The 22,225-nt window shown below is 37.4% G+C and overlaps 1 protein-coding gene across 1 annotated transcript in view; it reads left to right on the top strand.

Annotated features, from left to right (window-relative positions):
- The window catches only part of ITFG1 (integrin alpha FG-GAP repeat containing 1), a 277,510-nt gene that overhangs the window by 220,630 nt on the left and 34,655 nt on the right, over nucleotides 1–22,225 (top strand). Inside the window, exon 14 of the mRNA XM_023189598.1 lies at nucleotides 967–1,045. Within this exon, the coding sequence (XP_023045366.1) occupies nucleotides 967–1,045 (79 nt within the window). The remainder of the gene's footprint in view (nucleotides 1–966; nucleotides 1,046–22,225) is intronic.

Genomic DNA, 22,225 nt, shown 5'->3' with positions numbered 1-22,225 from the left:
TTATTCATGAATCATCTAATCAATTAGCAATGTCTTATGAGTAATTCCATCCTTATAGCAACCTATTTTCTCATAGCCATTGGAAGCATATGGACTTCTAAAGATCTTAAAATATCAGTCAGGCAATTGTGATGTTGATGAAATCATATTACTTCTTATCATCCTGGAGAAAAATCATTTTTAAAGCATCAGTAGCCCATCTAAATGTCATTATTAACTTTTCTGTACTTTTCTGGGAAGATCAGTAGAATTTTGATGCTGTGAAAAATATTCAAAAGAACTTAAAGCATTTCTTAAACATTCTGTCATCTTAGGACGTCCATTGCAATCCTTGGTTTCTTTATGTTCTATTTAATTAGCCTTGGTTTCTAAAGAGAAGGAGTATGTCATTTTATTCAAGGTTTGAGGAATGTTCCAGAAATAGGAAATAGAGATAAATCTCACCATTGTCATCGAGGCACTGTCAATCCATCAGATTTTTCTTAAATGAAAAATAATGTATTCTCTAAATGTGCAGGAGTTTAAATGTGGTAGAACTAATCATCAGTGTTTTTTATTCTATTGTAATTATTGTGGATGGATTTTATTTATGTTGATATTTTAGTGGGAAAATGTAAACCATGTCCAATCCCTCCCTGGAGGGAAAAAGCAATGCTATATTCAACAGAATATTTGATCTTAGAAATACCCAGTTAAATAATGAACTAAATAAATGCAACTATTAAATCATTTAAAGTCTTAAGAATTTTCTACTAATCAGGTTTTCTTTTTGTTTGTGTATTATTTTTTACCACTAAGATCCTAGGAAACAACAGGCTTTCTTTTGATGTGCTATCTGTTTATGGAAGGGGTCTTTAGGAAACTGTCATCTGTGTAAGAATTTTTTGCTTTTAAAGAGATTTACCTGAAACTTCCAATAATTCACTTACTTTCCAAGCCTTAACTATTTTTTTTTTTCTACTGCAGCCCTTTGGAGTGAATCAACCTGGACCTTATATCATGTATACAACTGTTGATGCAAATGGGTATCTGAAAAATGGATCAGGTAAGACCAGATACAATAATGTATGTCCATAATGTATAAAAACTTCTGCAGTCAATATATTGGCAAGGTAAACTGGTGGAAAAAATTATGTTTTCACACTCCTTAAAAAAAATCTTCACTTTCATTATACTTAGTCTTTCCATAGACTTACATTGGTAGATTATAAAAGGTTCTTATGACAAAAAATGTTCACTTTCAATTCTTCATAGATCCCTATTACAGTGGAGCCAACTCATTATCCTTATTTTTTAGTTGAAGTAGCAGAGAGATTGGGTGAAATTACTTGTGTTTTCTTGGTCAGAGAGTGAAGTGCAAATTAGTTAATTAAGTTCATCTTAGAAGAAGTAAAAATTAAGAATCCAATTAATACTATAATATAAACTACTACTGGTTTGTTTATATGTAGAATAGAAGCTGGAATATAGAGAGAGGGTTTTTTTTTTTTTTGATAAATTGTTATAAAGAAAAAATCTGGTTATACATTTAAATAAATAATAAAGGCAAATGCAGTTAAGACAAAAAAGAAATAAGATTGAGCAAAGGATGTCTGCTTTTAACAGATGGCTGACTGAGGTTAGATCCAAATTACAGTAAATACAACAGTGATAATTTTAGTTATCTAAATAAGAAAAGGAATCCGAATATGCTTCTTTTAAGATGTTTAGAGTTGTAACCATGAAGAAGTATAAGCAGAGTTGCTGTCACCCCTCTATTTTTTTGGCCAAAAAAAAAAAAGGAAGAACTCATTATATGAACATTGCCATGTTATGTAATGGCCTTACTAAATCAAATATACCCCAGAGTGAGTTTACTTTTTTAGCTAATTGCACACATTTAAGAGTCTCAGTTGTACTGCTTGCTTCAGCACAGAAACATTCCATATAACAATTGTTTTTTTTCAATATTCAAGGAGAAATTGACAAACACAATTTCACTTTTTTCTTTTTTTTGAGACGCAGTCTCGCTCTGTCGCCCAGGCTGGATTGCAGTGGCGCGATCTCGGCTCACTGCAAGCTCCACCTCCCGAGTTCATGCCATTCTCCTGCGTCAGCCTCCCGAGCAGCTGGTACCACAGGCGCCCACCACTACGCCTGGCTAATTTTTTGTATTTTTAGTAGAGATGAGGTTTCACCTGTGTGAGCCAGGATGATCTCGATCTCCTGACCTCGTGATCCACCCACCTCGGCCTCCCAAAGTGCTGGGATTTCAGGCGTGAGCCACCGCGCCCGGCCACAATTATACTTTAATATACCACTATCAGTGTAGTTCAAGATAAATAAGGATATCGATAATTTGAACAAATTACTTCTTTATGTTTTTAATTCATGTACATATTAAACCTTTACAAAAAAGGCTCTGGGACCAGCTGGTTTTATCAGTTAATTCTTTTAATTTTGAAGATGCAGATGATTTCAGTGCTAGGTAAGATGTTCCAGAATACAGGACAACAAGATGAAGTTATTTATTACATTTCATGAAGCTAGTATAACTCAGGCAGAGCGAGAATACTCAAAACCAAAAACTAAGTTCACTGGTGGGATATCAGTGAAAATCCTATCTAAAAACTAACAACTTAAATTTGTCTGTATTTTTAAAGAATTGCCTACTTAACATAATCAAGTAGATGATTATCTAAGGAATGCACTGATGGTTTAAAATGGGAAAATCTCTTAATTGTTATAGCAGTGCATCAATTTTTAAAATACTTTCTTTTTCTTTTTTTTTTCGTATAATAATATATTGTGTACATCTCTCCATGTCTGTTCATACAGATAATCTTGATTTCTTTGGGGGCTATTTTGTATAAAGATACAATAGCTACTCTAGCCAATCCTCTATTTTTTGTTTTACTATATAATACAACAATACAACAGTAAACATCTATTTACATATATTTGTGTGCAGTTAAATGAATAATTCAGGCCAGGTGCTCATGCCTGTAATCCCACCACTTTGGGAGGCCAAGGCAGGTGGTTCACTTGAGGTCAGGAGTTCAAGACCAGCCTGGCCAACATGGCAAAGCCCCATTTCCACTAAAAATACAAAAGCTGTGCGTGGTGGCAGTCACCTGTAATTCCAGCTACTCAGGAGACTGAGGCATGAGAATCGCTTGGACCCGGGAGGTAGAGGTTGCAGTAAACTGAGATCACACCACTGCACTCCAGCCTTGGTGAAGGAGTAAGATTGTCTCGAAAAAAGTAAATAAATAAATAAATAATAAAATAAAAAAATAATTCTCACTTCATAGAAAAAAATCTGGAAGGATAAACACTAAATTAACATTTATCTTGAGGAACACAATTTCAAGAGATTCACTTTCCACTTTGTACATTTCTATAACTGTTGACTAGTTTTCAGTTCTTTTTCATTGTTTTAAAAAGATGGGCTGGGTTCAGTGGCCCATGCCTGTAATTCCAGTACTTTGGGAGGCCAAGGTGGGCAGATCACCTGAGGTCAGGAGTTTGAGACCAGCCTGGCCAAAATGGTGAAACCCCGTCTCTACTAAAAATACAAAAAAAATTAGCCAGGGGTGGTGGCGCATGCCTGTAGTCCCAGCTACTTCGGGAGGCTGAGGGTTCACTTGAACCAGAAGGCAGAGGTTGCAGTAAGCTGAGATCATGCCATTGCACTCCAGGTGGGTGACAAGAGCAAAACTCCATCTCAAAAACAAACAAACAAAAATATGATTGTTGATTCAGTCAGCAAAATTTTCACCAAACTTATACTGCAAACTAGGCATTGGCACCTGGTATTGAACTCCATTCAGTAATATTCACTACCCATTACTATTTTTTTAAGTGAATGGAACAATATTTACTTAGCATGATTTTTTAAAATCTACCCCAAAACAGTAATGGAACATTGGATTTATTCTTACTATATCTAATATTTACCTGTCTCTAGATTGGAGTAGAAATTAGGAGGGAATTTGTAGGCATAAAAGGAAATGAAAAAATATCTAAGGTAAAAATAAATGCAGTTGAGTGCATAAATCAAATGAATGCATAAATTTTCATGGCAGAACACTCTAAACAAAAATAAAAAGCACTCACAAACTTGAACAAAATCTAAATGTGTATAAATAGAGATATAATAAATTATCTCATTTTATAATCTTCTCCAGCCTACAAAATATTTTAAGATAACTTTTGATGTTTATAATAGTTGGAGGAAGACATATCTGCATGTAAAATCCAAATTGTATGTGTATTATTTTAAGTTTGTCTGTGTATAGGAAAAATATCTAAACAAAATGATGCATAAAATGTTACCACAATTATCTCTTGGTCATGGGAATGCAAATTGTATGTGTGTGATTTTTAAGTGTGTCTGTGTGTAGGACAAATATATAAACAAAGTAACATATGTTACCATGATTATGTCTTGGGTTTTGGATTTTATATATTTGTTCGCATTTTTGTTTACTAAATATATATTGCTTTTTAAGAAAAAGCTTTTAAAATATTTCAAACGTGCTGTATTTCATGCATAAAAATGTATTCTAAGCAGGGAAGTAGCACTTAATTTAATTGACTAAGGGGGTGCCATCATGAAACCCTGCCCCAAATTTTAAAGGATGAGAATTCCCAGTTTAAATATTAAGCATGTTGAACTCCAAAGAAACATTACTTGATTAAACCATACCTTCCATCCCATCCTACCCCATCAGCAGAGAATGTTCCACTGTAGGAAGACGATGACTACATTTATGTATTTTGGAAACTGCAGCCTTGGTTTTCTCCTAGAGCAGCTGAGAGTCACTCACTACCCATTAGCGGGTCATAAAATTAATGTAGTAGGTTTTAGGGTATTTTACTTAATAGAATAAAAGAGAACAATAGAAAACAATACATTGATCAGAGTACATCGCAAATAGTAAAGTATTGTTTCATGAAATTTTTATTTAGTTTGTGTGTGTCTGTGTGTGTGTGTGTTTTCACACTGGGTAATAACATATGGTGTAGTTTTTATTGTGGGCTGTGATCAGAAAAGTTGGAAAACTACCACCAGAGAGAGACAACAACAACACCATAAATTAATATTATTTAGTAAAGGCCTGGCCCAACTATCCTGTTGCTTACAGATAGATTATCATTCTTACCCATTACTCTGTTGTCTTACTCCATTTCCTAGCAAAACCTGAATGGCCAAACATTATTAGAGAGTTACATTACAGAGGAGTCGTTAATTTTCTAAATAATAGTTCCTGTAACAGATTTAAAAAATAAAAATGAAGTATTTTTATTATGAACTTTTTAGGAGCTTAAACTCCTCTGGTTTTGAGTCTAGGATTTTGTTTACTACACTTGTAAATTAGCCAGGGATCCACAATGGGCATCCAAATTGCCTAAACAATATTGATAAGAACTTAGTAGAATGGAGTACATTGGCAAAATTTTGTAGACCAAAAGTTGTTAGTCATTTATGAAAAATAACATTATTAGAAAGAATTGCTTTTCTACCCCATAAATTACTTATTTGGCCCTACTGTTTAAATCCAGAGCAAAATCATTTTCCTTTTTCCTCTGTGGTTACTATTTGTTAATATATCTGAGAAAAACATAAGTAACCTTTGTCTTCTGTGTGCCCTTAGTCTATGCAAGAAGTGATTTTAAGCAATCACATGCTATGATCTAGGGGAAAAAATACGACACGCATTCATTCAACACAGAACACATCTGTGACCAGATGTGTAGCGTTTTGCCTCACATCAACCTGTTCTCCAAAACAAGCTAGGTATCTCATAATTTAATTCAATTCTGACAGTATCCGGAGGCAGACTCATATCCCACAGTTAAAGGCTCAGTCTCACAAGATTGTCCCCACTTCGGATGCCAATCACAAGTCCAGGCATCCAGTATTTCTGATGGAGAGTCTATAAATGGGCATTTCCCATGACTCACTCCCTCATCAAGTTCAGTCATTTGCTGGAATGGCTCACAGAACTCAGGGAAATACTTACATATACTGGCTTATTATAAAGGATATTATGAAGGGTACAGATGAACAGCCACATGAAGAAATACATAAGGCAAGGTTCAGAAGGGTCCTGAGCACAAGTCTTGTGGAACTTGGGGTGCACCACACTCCCAGCCCATGGATGTATTCAGTAACCCAGAAGCTCTCCCAACCCTGTCCTTTTGGGATTTATAGAAGCGTCATTTTGGAGGCATTATTGATTAAATTACTGGCCATTAGTAATCAGCTCAACCTTCAGCCCCTCTCCCCTCCCGTGACATAACAATTCTAATTGCATCAAAAAACAGAGCTGCAAAATGTGTGAAGCAAAAATTGAACTGAAAGGCGAATAGAGAAATCTACATTTATAGTTGGAGACCTCAATATCTGTCTCTCAAGATTTGGCAAACAAAATCAGCAAGGATACAGAACTCGGCAATATCATCAACCAACAGGATCTGGTAGACATTTATAGGATAATTTGCCCAACAACAGCAATACATTCTTTTCAAATGCCCATGGAACATATACTAAAATAGACTGAGTTCTGGGCAATTAAAAAAATTTTAATTCAAAAACCTCAAAAAATTTAAACAAGTGAAACAAAACCATAGAGAGTATTCTCCAACCACAATGAAATTAAAATAGAAATCAACAGCAGAAATATAGTAAAATCTCTAAACACTTGAAACTTAAACATCATATTTCTAAATAATCCAGGGGTCAAAGAGAAATTTTCAAGGGAAATTTTTAAAATACACTGAACTGAATGAAAAGAAAAATACAACGTATCAAAAACTTGGGGACACAGCTGAAGCAGTGCTGAGAGGAAAATTATAACAATGCATGTGTATAATAGAAAAGAGTAAGTCTCAAATTTATAATGTAAGCACCCACCTCAACAACCTATAAACAAAGCAAACCTAAAGTAAACAAGAGGAAGGAAATAAATAAGAGCAGAAGTTATTGAAATTTAAAACAGAAAAACAAAAGATAAAATCAGTTAAAAAGGAAATAAATAAAATTGACAAATCTGTACCAGGACTGACAAAAAAAAAAGAGAGGAGACATAAATTGTCAGTGTCAGGAATGAATCAGATGAATCACTGTGGACCCTGAAGATATCAAAAGGATAATAAGGGAATAATATGCACATACATTGGACATCTTAGAAGAAATGGACAGACTGCTTAAAAAACACAAACTATCACAAATTATCCAATGTAAAATATATCATTTGAATAATCTTAAAATTACTAAGGAAATTGGGTTCATAATTTTAAAACTTGCAAGAAAGAAATAGGTAGACCCAAGTGGTGAGAATTATACCACACATTTAAAATACAGTTAACTGGTAGAATGCGATGGCTCATGCCAGTAATCCCAGCACTTTGGGAGGCCAAGGCGGGAGGATCACTTGAGTTCAAGAGTTCGGGACCAACCCGGGCAAGATAGTGAAATCCTGTGTCTAGAAAAAAAATGTTTTAAATAAGCCGGATGCAGTGGCATGTGCCCGTAGTCCCAGCAATTCAGGAGGCTGAAGTGGGAGGATCACTTGAGCCCTGGAGGTCGAGGTTACAGTGAGCCATGATTGCACCACTGCACTCTAACCTGGCTGACACAGCAAGATCCCATCTCAAAAAAATAAAAGAGTTAACTTCAAATTCTGTACAGTCTCTTTCAGAAAAAAAGGAACATTTTCTAGTTTGTAGGTTTACGCTGATACCAAAACCAGAGAGACAGTACAAAATCCCTGTAGACAGATATTCCTCACGAATATAAATACAGAAATAATGAAAAACATATTAGTGGGACAGACATGGTAGCTCATGCCTGCAATCCCAGCACTCTGGGAGGCTGACGCGGGAGGATCACTTGAGCCTGGGAATTTGAGACCAGCCTGGGATACACAGTAAGACCCCTTCTCTACCAAAAAAAAAAAAAGAAAAAAAATTAGTGAGTAGAACACATACAGCATTATATAAGAAGAATTATATACCATGACCAAGTGGGGGTTATGCGAGGGACACAATGCCAGTTCAAGATTCAAAAATCTATCATTGTAGTACACCACATTGACAGAGTAAAGAAGAAAACAAATCACCTCGTCATATCAACTGATGCCGAAAAAGCACTGAAGTTTAAACTATTCATGATAAAAACTGTCATAAAAATAGGAATAGATAATAATTTCCTGAATTTGATACAGAATGTTTACAAGAAACCTACAGCTGAATTTATGCTTAATGATAAAAGACTGAATGAATGGTCTGCATCGAAGATTAGGAACTAAGCAAGGATATCTCCTCTAACCACTCTAACTGTAAATTCACTGGAAGAAGGCAAGAAAAGGAAACAAAAGGCAACCAAGTTGAAAGGAAAAAAGTAAAACCATCACTATTTCCAGATGACATAATTGTATACATAGACGACCTCCAGGAATAAAAAACACACACTCAGCAAAAACTACTGCAACCAAGAAGTACATTCAGCAAGGTTGCAGGATACAAGAACACAAAAATCAGTTGTATGTCTGTACATTATCAATGGATACATGGACACCAAAATTAAAAATACATTTCCATTCACAGTCACTCAAAAAAATGTGAAATACCTAAGTATAAATTTAACAAAACATATAGAGGACTTATATGTTGAAAACTACACAATGCCAGTGAGAAAAATCAGTGATCTAAATTAATGAAGAGATACGCAAGTTTCATAGATTGGGAGATTTAACAGAGAGCGATATCAGTTTTCCATAAATTGCCTTGCAGGTTTAACACAATTCCTTTCCACATCCCCAGAAGGATATTTTGTAGATATAGACAATTTCATTAGAAAATATACATGGAAAGGCCAAGGAGCTACTAAGTTGCTGCAAAAGTAATTGTGGTTTTGCCATTAAAAAATGACAAAAAGCACAATTACTTTTGCAGCAACCTAATAGAACTGAAACAATTGGAAAAAGAATAAAATAGGTGAAATTTGTCTGTGTAATTTCAAGACTTATTTTATAGCTGCAGTAATCAAGACTGTATAGTATTGGCAGAAGTACAGATACATTGATTATGAAATGGAAGACAGAACCCAGAAATAAGCCCATATAAATAAACATGCCTACCTCATTTTTGACGAAGGTGCAAAAAGCAATAAAGGAAAGATAGATTTTTTTCACAACATTACAAAAATTAATTCAGAATGGATCATGGACATAAATGTAAAATATGAAACTATAGATCTTCTAACAAGAATCATGAGGATATTTTCTGGATCTAAGGCTTGGCAAAGAGTCCTTAGACTTTACACCAAAAGTGAGATCCATTAAAGGAAATATTTATAAGATTTCATCAAAACTTAAATACTTTTGCTCTGTGAAAGACCCTCATAAGAGGATGAAAAGACAGCCTACAGCCTGAAAGAAAAATATTTGCAAATCGCATATCTGATGAAAGTTCATTGTCTATAACATACAAATAACTCCTCCAAACTGTCAATTTAAAACATGGACAAGAGACATGAAGAGACATTTCACTGAATAAGATACATAGGTAGCAATTAGCACATGAAAAGATGTTAACAGTATTGAATTAGGGAAATGCACATTAAAACCACAATGAGATATACTACACACCTGTCAGAATGGCTAAAAATATAAAGTGACAACACCAAATGCTAATGAGGATGCAGAGACAGTGGATCACTTATATATTGCTTGTGTGAATGTGAAATGTTTTAGTCACTCTGGAAAATGTTGGTAGTTCTTAAAAAAGTAGACATGAAACTACTGTATGACCCAGCAATTGTAGTCCCAAGGCATTGATCCCAGAGAGATGGTAAGTTAAATGTTCACTCAAAAATCTACACACGAGTGTTTATACCAGCTGTACTCATAATAGCCCTAAACTAGAAGCAACCCAGGCATCCTCCTGTGGCTTATTAAAATCTTTGGTACATCCATGCCATGAAACACTACTCAGCGATGAAAAGGAACAAACTGTTTTTCACAGAACAACCCAGATGAATCTCCAGAGGATTACACTGAGAAAAAGTCCATCCCAGAAGTTTATATACTATATGATTCTATTTGTATAACATTTCTGAAGTGAAAAAATATATAGAAATGAAGAAAAAATTAGAGTTAGACAGGGATTTAGGAGTAGGTGTGGGTGACAGGAAAGTGGTTGTGGCTATGAAAAGACAGTATGAGGGATCCTTGTGATGGAAATGTTCGGGACTTCACTGCCTCAGAATCAGTATTTTACTGGCTTTGATAATATGCTGTCATTTTGTAAGATGTTACCATGGGTGAAAACTAAATAAAGGGTACATGGGATCTTTGCGTTATTTCTACGTCTGCATGTAAATCTAAAATTATCTCAAAAAGTTTAATTTAAAAATCACTGTAAGATCTGTGGTGGTAAAAATAGTATCTGTAACTATTGCAGCCTAAATACCATTGTATATTTTGTATAAGGTTCCATAGAGTAACAATATATTATGCTTCTTTGCTTTTATTGAAATTATATCAATACTATGATAATATTGGTTATATATATAGTTCTGATCAGATAGATAATATTAAATGAATCCTTGGGATATGATTTATTTCACAGTTACAACTGAATTAAAATAGAAAACATTTTAGAAATCAAATATAGTTTGATAGACAAAATGTATTCCAATTTCAAGTCTATAAAAGAAACATGCAAAAGAGTTTTAGTGATAAAGTAGGTGGGAACCACTTCATTAGATTTCACTGAACTTTGGCTATCTTGATTTTTAATACTTTTCTCATGGCTCAATTTTTAATTCTCAGTTTTTTCAATCTTCCTTATATTTTCCCCCTTCTTCTTCTAAGTTGGATGACCATGATACACATTTAAAGTATTTGAATAATTGTGAGGAAGGATATTTTTTAAATCTGTCTTGTCTCTCAATTCCCATACACCCTCACTTCCCTCCGCTCCCCTCCTTGCATTGCACTCATGGAAGGAAGATAGATTGATCATCTGACTTCCTCAGTCAAAAGGTTTTACTCTTACAAATGTGCTAACCCTGATTTTAGAAACCTAATAACAAACACAGAGAAGCTGGTTATCTCAAACGGTATCCCACTTATGTAGGATGAGAAGTGATTCCAGATAAGATGATCAGCTTTTTCTGAAATTACTTTCTCCTGTATTTTTCGAACAGGAGAAACATGGAGCCACATTAGAAGTTTTATTGATTACCGCCAAAACTTTTTCTTATGGTTGCCAACAGAAAATATTAATATTTGACTTCTAAGATAAAAACGATACAATAAAAGTAAGGGACTGGTGCTCACTGATGTTAACCACCTTATGTCGGGTCCTTTCATTTGTCCTAGAAGTACAGCTCCAGGTTGTAGAAGATACAGTGCCTCATACTAGTCTCATAGCTGGAAAGATACATAAGGCTTAAAGACTCTGGGAATAAATAATAGCTTACACTTAATAAGTACTTCTAATGTGCCAAACACCTTAAAGTTCTTATATATGGATTCATTTTTTTAAGTCTCACAATGGCCGGTAATGTAGTTCATTATTGTCATCCTCACTTTAGAGCTGAAGAATCTGATTCACACAGAAGTTAAGGACTTCCCCAGAGTCACACAGCTAGTATGAGGCAGAGCTCAGGCAGCCTGGCTCCAGGTTCTCTAGTCTTAGCCATCTTTTATAATAAGTGATAATATGACCTCATATTTATAAGTGATTTTAAAGGTAGTGGAATAAAGTTTCTGGAGTCAGCACTCCTGATTTCAAGTCTTGGCTTTTCCAGTCTCCTGCTTTGTTACCTTGGGCAATTATTTAACCTCCCCAAACTACAGTTTTCTTACTGTAAAATGGTGAGAATAATTATGAGATAATGCATACTAAGGGCTTATACAATGCCTGGTACATAGTAATTATTCAATAAATGCATCTAGTAAACATTTATTGAATGTTCACTGTCTGGTACAGTTCTTGGCTGAGTAAGTATATACTGTTGAACAAACCAGATAATGTTGTTGCTCTCAACGCATTTACATTCTGTGGAAGGGGCAGGAGGGTGGGGAGAGAGAAAATGGGAAAATACCAGGTAGTGAGTTAACGTCCTGTGGCCCCCAGGGCCCTACAAGTTCTGAATCTCTGTTCTCTCTCTGACGGCATCTGCTTCTACTCTCCCACCTTCTTAACTCTGCATCTGTTATACAAGCCCCTTTGCTGCCCTGCATTCACCAAGCTCATCTCCTCTCCCTGGGACACCCATCTTTGGATATCCTCATGGCTTACCTGCTTCATGTCTTTGTTCAGCTGTCACCTCACTGAGCACTTCTCTGATCACTTTTTTGAAAACCACAACACTCCCCACTCCTCACTATTCCCCTTCTGTACTTCATCTTGTACCAAAGCACTTGCCACCTTGTAATTATTTTATTGTGTTGTACCTCCATTAGAATATAAGAGAGCAAGGATCTTTGTCTTGTTCACTTCTGTATTCCCAGCACCTAGAGAAATACTATCATAATTTGTTGAATAATTGAATGAACGAATAAAAGCAAAAAGAGGTCCATGTAATGGAGAGTGGTTTGAGTGCTACTTTAAGTTGGTTGGTCAGGGAGGGCCTCTCTTGGGTAGAAAACTTAGGAGTTGAGTTGTGACTGTTGGTATGTCAGTCAGGTGAAGTATAGGAAGCATTCAGGCACAAGATGCCCACAGCTCACAGTAACATGGTAGCAGTGATGGAGAGAAATGGGCAGGCTAGGATATGTTAGGGAGATGGCCTCAACTGCACTTCTTCATGGACTAACATGGAGTGGGTGAAAAAAGGAAAATCAAAAGTGAATCAGAGGAGGAACCTTGAAAACCTGCTAAATGAAAGAAGCCACAAACAAAAGGTCGTTTTCGTGGCATTATTCCATTTATAGGAAGTGCCTAGAATAAGCAGATCCATAGAGACAGAAAGTAGATTCTGGTTCCCAGGGGCTGGTGAGAGTAATGGGATGACTGCTGATGGGTATGGAGTTTCATATTGAGTCGATGATAATGTTCTGGAATTCGATAGTGGTCAGGTTTGCACAACTCTGTGAACATACTAACAAACTGCTAAATTGTATACATTAAAGGTACATTTTGTGGCATGTGAATTATATCTCAATAAGAATAAATCACAGGATATGAAGGCTTGCGCCATAGGTAGTAGGGTAGCTGTTTTTTACTGAGAAAGATGACTGGTGAGGAGCAGTTTAGATGGGGGTGGGGGAGGTAATCATGTGTTCTTTGGATCCAACTGGAGAGATCAAGTTGCTATTATAGCTTAGATAGTAAATATTAACTATTATTATCAAATATTTAATGCCTGGCCAGGCATGGTGGATCACGCCTGTGATCCCAGCACTTTGGGAGGCCGAGTTGTGTGGATCACTTGAGGTCAGGAGTTTGAGACCAGCCAGACCAACATGGTGAAACCCAGTCTCTGCTAAAAATACAAAAATTAGCCAGTCATAGTGGTGGGCGTCTGTAGTCCCAGCTACTCAAGGGGGTGAGGCAGGATAGTCGCATGAACCCAGGAGGCAGAGGTTGCAGTAAGCCAAGATCATGCCACTGCATTCCAGCCTGGCCAACAAAGTTAGACTCTGTCTCGATGGATGGATGGATGGATGGATGGATGGATGGATGGATGGATGGATGGATAGATGGATAGATAGATAGATATTTAATTCCAGCTGGTGAAATTAACAAACAACTATGACTCTGATTAATTAAACGGAATTGCACACTGGTTGATGATACGATAGGAGTGGATATTCAATCTCTGTGTGTGTTCCTAGGATGAAGTCTGTTGAAGTATGGAGTTCTCACTGGTTGCTCCAATCCTGAAAGCCTGGTTACTTCCTGTAGTTAGATAACTTCTTTCACAGAAAATTTCTTCAGAAGGCTAGAAGCTCATACCTTTATTAGAATAATCACATAGCATAGAAAACTTTGATCAATAAAAATGATCCTTTTCTGCTCTCCCAGGCTGATTATGCAGGAAATGAGGGGTTTTTACCCCCTAATTTGCTTTTTCTCATCCCAATTCAGAAATGCACTGACTTTCATTGAGTGCAGTAAGAATCTGAGTCTGAAAATTTGTACGAATTGTCTTTGGACCAGTGGTTCTCAATCAGGAGTGATTTTGAGTCACGGGAGACATTTAACAATGTCTGCAGACATTTTTGATTGTCACAACTGGGAGGGTGCTACTGGCATCTAGTGGATAGAGGCCAGGAGGATGCTAAGCAAACTATAACAGATAGAACAGCTCCCTCAACAAAAAATTATCCATCCCAAAATGTCAACAGTGCTGACTTGAGAAATCCTGATACAGACTATAAAACTCACAAATATCATGAAACTTTATAAACTTATGAATATTCAGCTATGATTCCAAACTTCTATGGATATTTGGAAATCCTTCCCACCTTCCTATGTAAATAGTAGTAGTATTTGCCAGGCATCATATGGCACTGTAAACAGATAGATGAATTGGGAAAAGATTTGGAGAGGCAGGAGAGGTACATCTGATGGTCCTGGGACCTATCTTTTGATAGTTTGGCAAAGTGCTGGCTCAGCACATGAGTTTAGAGAATACAACAGCCTAATAATTGAAGCTTAGTTCCTGACACTCCTCCTTTGTAAAAAAGACAGTTTTCTCAACCAGGAAGCTCTCGTGTCTTCTAGATATTCCCAGTCCTCTTCCAATGTCCATATAAAATTTAAAATGCCACAAAGACTGGGGCACTTGAGTATTTTTCATGATGCATCTGCTGCAGTTGATGTGTGCACCTTAATAGTACAGGATGGTGAGGGGAAAGGGACCCAGGCATTCAGCTACTGCTCTGCCTGTCAGTGGTTCATTAAACCTTATTTTACTTTTAATACCACCTGGCACAAATGATGTGTGTATGCATACCTCCTTAGCATAACGGTCAGACAAGAAATAGTTAAAAGAGCTATAATAGAAATATAAACAAATGTTTTAAAAAGCAAAAGCTAACAGAATACAAAAGCATTTATATTAGCTGAATTGCTGAATTTATTATCTTTAGAAGCAGTTTAGGAAGAAAAGAGAATATGATGTGTATCTTGGAAATACTCTAAGCTTATAAAGTCATCTAGTTTTAAAGTACCTATTGGAGTCACTGAGGGAAGGAATGACTCACAGAAATTCAAACTTTGAAATCATAAAGTAGTTGTTTTGAAATTTTTATTATGGAAGCTGGTTACTAAGGGTGAATCTTCGACAGGGTTGGTATAGGTTTGGTTGATAAGATTTAGCTATAACAGGTGGGCTGTCAGATGCCATGGAAAGATTGTACTGGGGATAAAAATGCTAATAATATATGTATTGGACAAAATTATATTTTTATATGGGGCCATGGACAGTTTTTCTTAGCATCACCCCCATATTTGGCAGGGGTGGGGACTTTTCATTTTTGTTTTAAATTGTGTTAAAATACATACAAACATAAAATATATCATCTTAACCATTTTTAAGTATACAGTTCAGTAGTACTAAGTGTATTCACATTGTGTGCAACCATCACCATCATTAATCTCCAGAGCACTTCACCTTGCAGACTTGAAACTCTGTACCCATTAAACACTAACTCCCCATTTCCCTCCCACTCCAGCCCATGGCATGTACCATTCTACCTTCGGTCTCTATGAATCTGAGTACTCTAGGTCAGAGGTCCCCCCAACCCCCAGGCCACAGACCAGTACCGATCCATGGCCTGTTAGGAACCAGGCTAGATAGCAGGAGGTGAGCAGCAGGTGAGCAAGCAAAGCTTCATCTATATTTATAGCTGCTCCCCATCAATCACATTATAGCCTGAGCTCTGCCTCCTGTCAGATCAGCTGCTGCATTAGATTCTCTTAGGACCATGAACCCTATTGTGAACTGTTGATGTGAGGGATCTGGGCTGCAAGCTCCTTATGAGAATCTATGCCTGATGATCTGTCAGTGTCTTCCATCACCCCCAGATGGAACTGTCTAGTTGCAGGAAAACAAGCTCAGGGCTCCCACTGATTCTACATTATGGTGAGTTTTATAATTATTTCATTACATATTACAATGTAATAATAATAGAAATAAAGTGCATAATAAATGTAATGTGCTTGAATCATCCCAAAACCATCCCAGCCATCCCCCGGTCCGTGGAAAAATTGTCTTCCACAAAACCAGTTCCTGGTGCCAAAAAGTTTGAGGACTGCTGCTTTAGGTACCAAATGTAATTGGAATCATACGGTATTTGTCTTTTTGTGACTGGTTTATTTCACTTAGCGTAAAGTCCTTGAAGTGCATCAGTGTGGCATGTTTCAGAATTTTCTTCCTTTAATGCTGAATAATATTTCATTTTAGGTGTATTCCACACCTTTTTCTATTCATTCCCCAGTTCATGGACACTTGGGTTGCTTCCTCCTTTTGGCTGTTGTAATCCTGCTATAAACATAGGTGTACAAATACCACCTGGACACCCTGCTTTCAGTTCTTTTGGGTATATACCCAAAAGCAGACTTGCTGCATCATATGATACTTCTGTGTAATTTCTGAAGGAACCACCATACCATTTTCCATGGTGGGTCTACACACCATTTTATATTCCCACCAACAGTACACAGGGTGCACTTTTCTACATTCTTGCCAACACTTAGTTATTTCTACTTTTTCGTAGCCATTCTATTGGGTGTGAGGTAGGTCCCATTGTGGTTTTGATTTGCATTTTCGTAATATTGAGCGTATTGTATTTGCTTATTGGCCATTTATTTGTATATCTGTTTTGGAAAAATATGTATTCAAGACCTAGGCCCATTTTTTTCTGTTTTGTTGTTGTTGAGCACCCCCAGATGTTTTAAGATTTCTGCTTGAAGCAATACCTGTTATGTAAGTGCTTTCCCATTATGTTTCTTTTGTTTTTCTTTTTTTAAGTTACACCTGCACAGCGGCCTTTCAAATAATTACACATTCACAAGGTAGAGTATGGAAAGAATTAATGCTAGAACATTAAAGAATATTGATTAGTGTGTATCAATGACGGAATAGCAGACATTTTAAAAATAATTATGAGAAGGGGTTTTAACATTTTATCTATGCCATCTTTGTTTCTAATATTTAGTTTTCTAATCTGAAAACCAATCCTGAGTTTATCAATGTTGTGGCGTAATTTTCTTTCGATGTTAAATTCTTCAGACCACTAGTTTCTCCTTTCCCAAACTACTAGAGTGTATTAAATGGTACCTTGCTAGGTGAAAGAGATAATTTACCTCTTAATAATAAATAGCCACCTCATCTCAACTTTTATTTGAATATCACTAAAAGAACTTATAAACTATTTATTAATTAAAGAATGAATGTCTCCTATTATCTAGTTCAACATAAAAGAAAAACAGTAGCCTTATATAAACATGTAACAGGGAGCACTATTTAGTTCTTAGCGGTCAGCCGATGAGTTAGCCCTACATTTCTGACCTGGGACTGTAAGTAACACTGTTATGTCTGCTTTGTATGGTAAGACTGTTAGTACTTTGTATCACTGAAAACCTTTTAAAAGTAGTTCTGCTTATATGGAAAAGTTTTAAGCATACTGAATATCAGATACACAGTTAAGATGATAAATTTAATGGAAAAATCTGTTTATATATGATATTGTGCCAGACCCCTTGATGAGGATACAAAGATAAACAATACAAGGTCAGCCCTTTTGTTAAAGGGCTAGTGAGATTACTGCTAAGATTTGTATAAAACTTTAGACTACTGTCAGAAAAGATTATAACATGATTAACTGTAAGATAACATATATAGAGCACCCATGTGAAATAAATTTCTTGTTTTGCTGACTGAGAACTTGATCAAAGTAGGGGTTCATGGGTCCTCAATTCATCCCACCATACTGGTTAGCTCCTTATTCATGTTGTCTTACAGTCAAGAAACTGTGAGAATAAGGATTTGATACAAATATAAATTCAGTAAGATATTTTTAGTTCTAAATAAAGGCAAAATAAAAATTTTCTCCTAGCCAGGCGCGGTGGGTCACGCCTGTATTCCCAGCATTTTAGGAGGCTGAGGCAGGCGGATCACGAGGTCAGGAGATCGAGACCATCCTGGCTAACACAGTGAAACCTGTCTCTACTAAAAATACAAAAAAATTAGCCGGGTGTGGTGGTGTGCGCCTGTAGTCCCAGCTACTTGGGAGGCTGAGGCAGGAGAATGGCGTGAACCTGGAAGGCGGAGCTTGGAGCGAGCCAAGATTGCACCACTGTACTCCAGCCTGGGTGACAGAGCAAGACTCTGTCTCAAAAAAAAAAAATTATCCTAAATATAAATTCAAATTCTTTCTTCTCACGAGGTTTCGTTAATTTTAGAAAAGATGATACAATTATTCTGAAAATAAGTGTTTGGGTCCCACTATCAGGTATATAGTACAGCTGTCATTAAATCTGTAGAGAACAAATATTCTCCTTTGAGAACAGTGGTTCTCAAACTCTGTTGTTTATAAAAATCCTGATGTCCGTTGTCATTATCCAGTAGGACTTTTAAAACATATTATTGGGAAAATGACGCAGGAATTTAGTAAATTGGTGATGTATTACAGCTTTCTCTTTGATGCATATATTGTTTGTTTAGTACATTTTTGGCTTTGATTAGAATAATGATTCTCAAACATCAGCATACATCAGATCACCTAGAGAGTTAATTAAAACACACCTTTCCGGGCCCCACCACCAAAGTTTCAGCTGAGTAGGTCTGCTGTGGGGCCACAGAATTTGCATTTCTAACAACGTGCCAAGGGCTCCTTCAGGAGTTCAAGGAGCCTGAGAAATCTCAGATAAGGACTTTTTACAACTATAATTATACACAAAGTTTGAAGTATACATATTTTCTCTTTTTTCTCTTGTTTAAAGCTTAATAGGTATTTAGGAGCCACTGACCTAAATGACCTATAAGGCATTCAGCTTCTCCATATCCCCATAATTGAAAGTTTTTGTCAAGTGTAATGACATCTAAAAATAATAATGTGGGAAATAAACTTCTCTTGTTGTTACTAATCATTGTCATCATCACTTTTGTTAATATCTGTTCAGGGTATATCATTTTCCTGGGGTAAAGAGAACTATCAAATTATTTCTGATTTTTAATTCCTACTATGTAGAAATGTACAAATGAATAATGAGCAGTGGTCCCTTTGAATCTGAAATGCAATTTTAATTTTTTGTGTGGTAGATTTAGTGAAACTTTCAAGTATAGTCATGTATAGCTTAACAGGGAGAGAAGTTTTGCAAAATGCATTGTTAGGCTATTTCATCTGCAAACATCATAGATTGTATGTACACAAACCTAGATGGTATAGCCTACTTCACACCTAGACTAGATGGTATAGCCCAGGGGTCCCCAGCCCCCCGGACCATATGGGTCCCTGGCCTGGTGGAAAGGGGCCACACAGCAGGAGGTGAACAGCAGGTGAACAAGCAAAGTTTCATCTGTATTTACAGCCGCACCCCATCACTCACATTATGGCCTGAGCTCCACCTCCTATCAGATCAGTGGCGGCATAAGTTTCTATAGGAGTGCAAACCCTATTGTGAACTGTGCAGCACTGCCAGGGATCTAGGTTGTGCACTCCTTATGAGAATCTATGCCTGATCATCTGTCACTGTCTCCCCCAGATGGGACCACCTAGTTATAGGAAAACAAGCTCAGGGCTCCCACGATTCTACATTATGATGAGTTGTGTAATCATTTCGTTATATGTTACAGGGTAATAACAATAGAAATAAAGTGCACAATAAATATAATGTGCTTGAATCATCCCAAAACCATCCCCTATCCCCGGTCCGTGGAAAAATTGTCTTCCACAAAACCAGTTCCTGGTGCCAAAAAGGTTGGGGACTGCTACTATAGCCTATTATTGCACCTGGGTTACAAACCTGTACAGCATGTTACTGTACTGAATCCTGTAGGCAGTTATAACACAGTGGTCAGTATTTGTGTATGTAAAGATAAAGGTATAGTAAAAATAGGGTATAAAAGATTTTTAAATGTTACCACATTTACCATGAATGTAGCTTGTACAACTAGAAGTTAACTCTGGGGTGAGTCTTGAGTGAATGTGAAGTCCTAGGACATTACTGTGCACTATTGTATATTTTATACACACGCATGCTTAACCTACACTAAATTTGTTTTTTTGTTTTGGTTTGTTTTTGAAGTCTCGCTTTGTTGCCCAGGCTGGAGTGCAGTGGCGTGATCACGGCTCACTGCAACCTCTACCTCCCAGGTTCAAGCAGTTCTCCTGCCTCAGCCTCCAAGTAACTGGGATCATGAGCCATGATGCCCGGCTAATTTTTGTATTTTTAGTTAGAGATAGGGTTTCACCATGTTGCCCAGGCTGGTCTTGAACTCCTAGCCTCAAGTGATCCACCTGTCTCAGCCTCCCAAAGTGCTGGGATTACAGGTGTGAGTCACTGTGCCCAGCCTACACTAAATTTGTTTTAAAACATATTTTTCTTCAATAATTTAACCTTAGCTTACTGTAACTTCTTTACCTTGTAAACTTTTAATTTTTTTAGTTTCTGACCCTTTTGTAATAACATTTAGCTTAAAACACAAAGACATTGTACAGCTGTACAAAAATAGTTTTTAAATTTTTTATTTTTACTTTTTAAACCTTTTGTTAAAAACTAGGACACAAACACCCACATTAGCTGAGGCCTACACTAAGTCAGGATCACCAACATCCCTATCTTCCACCTCCACATCTTGTCCCACTGGAAGGTCTTCAGGGGCAGTAACACCCATGGAGCTGTCCATCTCCTATGATGACAATACCTTCTGGAATACCTACTGAGTGGCCCGCCTGAGGCTGTTTTACAGCGAACTTTTTGTTTTTAAAAGTAGATGGAGTACACCCTAAAAGAATGATAAAAAGTACAGTATACTATATAAATCAGTAATATCATTTATCACTATCAAGTATTATGTACTGTACAGAATTGTATTGCTACACTTGTATACACCTGGCAACACAGTAGTTTTGTTTACCCCTGCATCACCATAAACACGTGAGTAATGCCTTACCCTGTGACATCATGACAGTTAAGATGGCACTCAGCCATAGGAATTTTTCAGTTCCATTGTAATTTTATGGGATCACCATCTTTTATGTGGTCCATTGTTGACTGAAATGTCATTACAGTGCATGATGGTAATTTGATGTGGCATTCTAATACACTGGCAAAGCTGGGAACTAATATTGAGCTCAAGTTACTTATCCTATAACTGTTTCAAGTAAACATATAGAAAAGATTAGACAGGAGGGGCAGAGCAAGATGGCCGAATAGGAACAGCTCCAGTCTCCATCTCCCAGCGCGAGCGACACAGAAGACCGGTGATTTCTGCATTTTCAACTGAGATACTGGGGTCATCTCACTCGGGAGTGCCGGACAATCCGTGCGGGTCAGCTGCTGCAGCCTCACCAGCGAGAGCTGAAGCAGGGCGAGGCATCGCCTCACCTGGGAAGCGCAAGGGGGAAGGGAGTCCCTTTTCCTAGCCAGGGGAACTGAGACACACAACACCTGGAAAATCGGGTAACTCCCACCCCAATACTGCACTATAACACCGGCACACCGGAGAATATATCCCACACCTGGCCGGGAGGGTCCCACGCCCACGGAGCCTCCCTCCTTGCTAACACAGCAGTCTGCGGCAATCTAACCGCAGGGCAGCAGCGAGGCTGGAGGAGGGGCGCCCGCCATCGCTGAGGCTTAAGTAGGTAAATAAAGCCGCTGGGAAGCTCGAACTGGGTGGAGCTCACAACAGCTCAAGGAAACCTGCCTGTCTCTGTAGACTGCGCCTCTGGGGACAGGGCTCAGCTAAAGGAGCAGAAGCCTGTGCAGACGCGAACGACTCTGTCTGACAGCTTTGAAGAGAGCAGTGGATCTCCCAACACGGAGGTTGAGATCTGAGAAGGGGCAGGCTGCCTGCTCAAGTGGGTCCCTGACCCCTGAGTAGCCTAACTGGGAGACATCCCCCACTAGGGGCAGTCTGACACCCGACACCTCACAGGGTGGAGTACACCCCTGAGAGGAAGCTTCCAAAGCAAGAATCAGACAGGTGCACTCGCTGTTCAGCAATATACTGTCTTCTGCAACCTCTGCTGCTGATACCCAGTCAAAC

Source organism: Piliocolobus tephrosceles, chromosome 17, assembly GCF_002776525.5.
Source record: "Piliocolobus tephrosceles isolate RC106 chromosome 17, ASM277652v3, whole genome shotgun sequence".
Classification (NCBI taxonomy): Eukaryota; Metazoa; Chordata; class Mammalia; order Primates; family Cercopithecidae; genus Piliocolobus; species Piliocolobus tephrosceles.
This window is presented reverse-complemented; position numbering and strand designations above follow the sequence as displayed.